Raw genomic sequence first — 5,660 nt, forward strand, 5'->3', positions numbered from 1 at the left:
GACAATTACTCAGTTTTGCCACTCATAATTTTTGAAGTCAACCGAAAAAAAAAATGTTTTCCTACATTTTTCAATACTTTAATTTTGATTTAAATATTTGTATTGAAATATTATAAGTGTCGGAACATGCGACATTGCTTTGGATTTTACCAGAAGCTCATATTTTTCATAATTTTGGCAATTTTCCTAAACTTTGTCCGGGTAAAATTATGAAAAATTTAAATTTTTTTGGATTGTTTTATTATGATATTCGGTTATTTTAGATCATTATAAGTGCATTTAGACAAAAGCCCTACTGGCGCAACTCCACCTTTTAGTTTTTGAGCACTTCTTATTGAGCTTGATAATGTCAAATAATTTTTTAGATGGGATTCGAATACTTGCCAATTGTCACAGTTGTTCCCTTCTTAATTTTGTCGATCGGGGTAGATGACGTGTTCATTTTTATTCACGCATGGCACCGAACCCCTTACAAGTGAGTTTTTTCTTGTTGCAGAATTACAGAAATTTTAAATTATTTTTCTTGTTCTTGAAAAGTTGAGCACACTATGCTATAGGTTGACGTTCCTTTCTCTGAACCAGGAGTGTGCGGCAAATTTGCCGAATTTGTCGTTTACCAAACTCGGCAGATTTGCCGAAGTTGCATAGGTCGGCAAATTTCAAAAAAGTCGATTTGCCGAATTTGCGGAGCTCGCCAGATTTCGAAATTCGCCGCACACATCAAAAATTTGACAGTACAATATTGACCAAAACTATTGATTTTGTCCCAAAAAAATTTGGTAAAAGGACATAAAATTGAGTTGTTTTGATGCTTAAGCAAACAGCTCATTTAGGAGCTTATTCAGAAACCAGATATGTGTTAAAAATTCAGTAGTTTTTGGTGCTCCAAAAAACATTTTTTTTTAAATCACATTTTTCGGAGCTTATTAAGCACGGCAAATTTGCCGAATTTGTCGAGCACGGGAAATTTCAAAAAAGTCGATTTGCCGAATTTGCGGAGCTCGCCAGATTTCGAAATTTGCGGCACACATCAAAAATTTGACAATGCAATTTTGACTAAACTTTTGATTTTTCAGAGTTTGTTAAGCACGGCAAATTTATCGAATTTGCCGAATTCGCCGAGCTCGGAAAATTTTAAAATTTGCCGCACACTCCTGATGTGAACCTTTGACTGGGATTACAGAATTCCAAAAGGTCATACTGTGAAAGTTGTTTATCTGAAACAATACTAGGTTGCCAAAAGTCTGCTGAACCACCTAGATAAGCTAGAATTCATTACAAAAATTACTTCCAGGCACTCAGTGCGCGACCGTATGGCTGAAACACTTGCCGATGCTGGACCATCCATCTCGATCACTTCTCTGACCAACTTGCTCTCCTTTGCAATTGGAATCTTCACCCCAACACCGGCAATCTACACGTTCTGTGTTTTCATTTCAACTGCTGTTATTTATGATTACATTTATCAAATCTTCTTCTTTTCGGCTGTCCTTGTGCTCAGTGGAGAGCGTGAAGAACAACGAAAGAATGCGTATTTATGGTGGAAAGATGTGCCACTACCAGAAGAGCCAACTGGAAAACAGAAGAAAGAAACTATCGTGAGCAGAGTGCTTGGAAAAGTTTTAGACTTTTGGGTTGACTTTATAATGGCCAAATGGAGCAAGTTCCTTATCGGAGCTATTATGATAACTTACTGGATCTTTATGGCAAGAGGTGTTATGGAAATCGCGGTGGGCTTGAGTTCCGAGAAGCTTTTCCTAGACGACTCGCCACTTCTCCCACTGGTTCGATTGCAAACAAATGTGATTTTCAAAGAGGGTGGCCAAGTAGCAGTGTTTGTGAATAATCCGGGAAATATGAGTGAACCTGATGCGGTACCGGAAATTATGAGGATTCTGAGAAGGTTTGAAGTTGCTAATAACAGTGTTGGAGCTGCAAGTACCCATATGTGGTTGCTACCATATTTACCATATGTTGGAGAGCAAGAGCATGGATCCATTGAGTTCAAGTATCGATATTTGCCAGAATTCTTCAAGTTGACAGAGTTCAGAAGATGGTCGCATTTTGTGAACTTGGGAAATCATCAGTGAGTTTTTTTTCAATTTTGTAGCTTTTCTAGAAATCTAAATAGATGTACATAAATTAGAAATTTAGAAACTAGATTCTAAATTTTCTAAAAAAAAACTGGAAACTTCTAGAATTTTCTAGATGTTTTTTAGGGAATTTCAAAAAATTCTAGAACGTTCTAGAGAAAACTGGAAGCTTTTAGAACTTTCTAGAATCATTTGGAAACGTCGAGAACTTTCTTGGAAAATTTTAAAAATTCTAGAACTTTCTAGGAAAATGTGAAATTTTCTAGAATGTTTTAGAAATTTTCAAAAAAATGTAGGGCGTTTTAGAAAAATCTTAAATTTTCCAAAACTTCTTAGAAAAAGGCTGGAAACTTCTAGAATTTTCTAGGAAATTTTCAAATTTTCTAGATGTTTTTTAGGGAATTTCAAAAAATTCTAGAGCGTTCTAGAGAAAACTGGAAATTTCTAAAACTTCTTTAAAATTCTAGAACTTATGTGAAATTTTCTAGAACTTTACAGGAAATTTTAAAAGTTCTAGAACTTTCTAGGAAAATGTGAAATTTTCTAGAATGTTTTAGAAATTTTCAAAAAAATGTAGGGCGTTTTAGAAAAATCTTAAATTTTCCAAAACTTCCTAGAAAAAGGCTGGAAACTTCTAGAATTTTCTTGGAAATTTTGAAATTTTCTAGATGTTTTTTAGGGAATTTCAAAAAATTCTAGAACGTTCTAGAGAAAACTGGAAGCTTTTAGAACTTTCTAGAATCATTTGGAAACGTCGAGAACTTTCTTGGAAAATTTTAAAAATTCTAGAACTTTCTAGGAAAATGTGAAATTTTCTAGAATGTTTTAGAAATTTTCAAAAAATTGTAGGGCGTTTTAGAAAAATCTTAAATTTTCCAAAACTTCCTAGAAAAAGGCTGGAAACTTCTAGAATTTTCTAGGAAATTTTGAAATTTTCTAGATGTTTTTTAGGGAATTTCAAAAAATTCTAGAGCGTTCTAGAGAAAACTGGAAATTTCTAAAACTTCTTTAAAATTCTAGAACTTATGTGAAATTTTCTAGAACTTTACAGGAAATTTTAAAAGTTCTAGAACTTTCTAGGAAAATGTGAAATTTTCTAGAATGTTTTAGAAATTTTCAAAAAAATGTAGGGCGTTTTAGAAAAATCTTAAATTTTCCAAAACTTCCTAGAAAAAGGCTGGAAACTTCTAGAATTTTCTTGGAAATTTTGAAATTTTCTAGATGTTTTTTAGGGAATTTCAAAAAATTCTAAAGCGTTCTAGAGAAAACTGAAAACTTTTAGAACTTTCTAGAATTATTTGGAAACGTCGAGAATTTTCTTGGAAAATTTTAAAACTTCTAGAACTTTCTAGGAAAAAGTGAAATTTTCTAGAATGTTTTAGAAATTTTCAAAAAATTGTAGGGCGTTTTAGAAAAATCTTAAATTTTCCAAAACTTCCTAGAAAAAGGCTGGAAACTTCTAGAATTTTCTAGGAAATTTTGAAATTTTCTAGATGTTTTTTAGGGAATTTCAAAAAATTCTAGAGCGTTCTAGAGAAAACTGGAAATTTCTAAAACTTCTTTAAAATTCTCGAACTTTCTAAGCAAATGTGAAATTTTCTAGAACTTTACAGGAAATTTTAAAAATTCTAGAACTTTCTAGAAAAATGTGGAAACTATAATTTTTTTGGAGGCCCACAAAACTCCATAAAACGGTGTAACTGCACGGAAAGCTTAGCACTTTAGAATTAAAAAAAATTAGTGTGCGCCAGTCGGGGCCAGTCGGTGAAACAGTAATTATAATCTGAATATTGTTTTAACTAAAACATTTCTTTTTTCGAAAATTTCAAATCAGCGCGCAAATATTAAGACCGACCAATCAAGGATTTTTCAAATTCGTGGCTAAAGTCGCTGATTGGTCGACGCACCCCTTGCTCGCGCGCGTATTCAAATTCAATATTAAGCCTTTTACGCAAGATGCTTGCATGAAAATTTGCTCAAAACATTATTAACATTCTTAATCTCAATTCCATTCCAGAGATTGCCTTTCCGAGAAGCCTTCCTGCCTCCAAAAGTTTGTATTCTCTACCGGATTCCATGATGCAGTATCCTGGTCCGACCGGCTCGCTCTTCTAGAAAACTGGCGAGAAATGGCTTCAGAGTATCAGCACTTGAACCTGACGATTTACGAAGACTTTAGCATGTATTCCGATCAGCTTCTGACTATTGTTCCAGTAACTCAATCAACAGTTTTTTGTGCTCTCATCTGTATGATCATGATTTTAACCTTGTTCACACCTTCTCCAGTGACAATTGTCACTTCAACAGCCGCAGTTTTGTCGATCAACTTGGGAGTTTTTGGATGTCTGGTCTATATGAACATTGATCTGGATCCGATTTCGGTAGGAAATTTTCAATGTTAAAACTTTAAACATAATCCCAAAAATTTTCAGATGACCACACTTCTCATGGCCATCGGTTTCTCTGTAGACTTTGTAGCACATATTACGTGGCACTACTATAAGGGAGACTTCCACTCAAAGCGAGCAAGAATCCGGCATGCACTTGCCGGAATCGCCTGGCCAATGTTCCAAGCGGGAACTTCTACTATGTTAGCAATTACCGTGCTTGCCCTGGTTCATGCCTACATGGTTCAGGTAAGAGTCAAGGCAGGGGTGGACGGCAAATCGGCAAATCGGCAAATTGCCGATTTGCCGAAAATTTTCGCCAACTTGTGGTTTTGCACTTATTTTTTTGGAAACTTGAGAATTTCTATTTCAAATGGCAAAATTAAACACAGTTTTAAGTGTTTCCGTCTTATAAAAAATCCCTCTAGACATATTCGGCAAATTGGCAATTTGCCGAAAATGAAAATTTCCGGCAAATCGGCAAACCGGCATTTTTCCGATTTGCCGAATTTGTCGACAAAACGGTTTGCCGAACGGCAATTTCCGCCCACCTCAAGCTTCCTTGCAAAAACTGTAAACTACAAAATTCTAAAGGGATCCCAAAGTTCCAAACAACGAAAAAATCTCAAAAAATTTCCAGGTCTTCGTGAAAGTCGTCGTGTTGGTAATCTTCCTAGGAATGTTCCATGGTCTTGTCGTGCTCCCGATCGTCTTCTCAGCCCTCCCATTCACAAAAACATCAGGTCCGCAAAAGAAAAAGGTAGCTCCGTTGCAAATGCACGAAGCTGGTCCGATTCCAAAGAAGGAAGAGCCAAAAGTTATCAAAGTGAACGGAGAAGAAGATGAAGAAGACGAGAAAACAACAAAAGAGGAACCAGTTGAAAAATCCGTTCGGAGCGCTGAGCGGGCTTAACTTTTTTGTTTTCCGTAATTTTTTATTTATTTTTTAAATTTTTTTCCCCCAAACTCCCAGTTTTCAGAACTCTCCCGTTGAAATTCACGTTCCATACCGTTTTTTTTTGCCTGTTTTCCCCTCCCAAGTGCTCCAATCGATAGTTTTACGGGTTCTTCTGATCCACTTTCAAAAGCTAGATGTTTTGTTAGTGATTGATTCAAATGTGCTATATGTTTTTTTTTATTACTACGCCTAGAATTTTTTTGATATTGAGAATAAATTATT

General features: G+C 35.1%; 1 protein-coding gene across 1 annotated transcript in view; it reads left to right on the forward strand.

Moving 5' to 3' along the window:
• ptr-18 (Patched-related protein 18) overlaps nt 1-5,660 on the forward strand; it is a 12,615-nt gene extending 6,955 nt beyond the window's left edge. The window contains exons 7-11 of the mRNA NM_064360.6: nt 366-475; nt 1,295-2,086; nt 4,111-4,474; nt 4,526-4,729; nt 5,121-5,660. Of these exons, the coding sequence (NP_496761.3) occupies nt 366-475; nt 1,295-2,086; nt 4,111-4,474; nt 4,526-4,729; nt 5,121-5,393 (1,743 nt within the window). The 3' untranslated portion in view covers nt 5,394-5,660. The remainder of the gene's footprint in view (nt 1-365; nt 476-1,294; nt 2,087-4,110; nt 4,475-4,525; nt 4,730-5,120) is intronic.

This window comes from Caenorhabditis elegans, chromosome II (genome assembly GCF_000002985.6).
Source record: "Caenorhabditis elegans chromosome II".
NCBI classification, from domain to species: domain Eukaryota; kingdom Metazoa; phylum Nematoda; class Chromadorea; order Rhabditida; family Rhabditidae; genus Caenorhabditis; species Caenorhabditis elegans.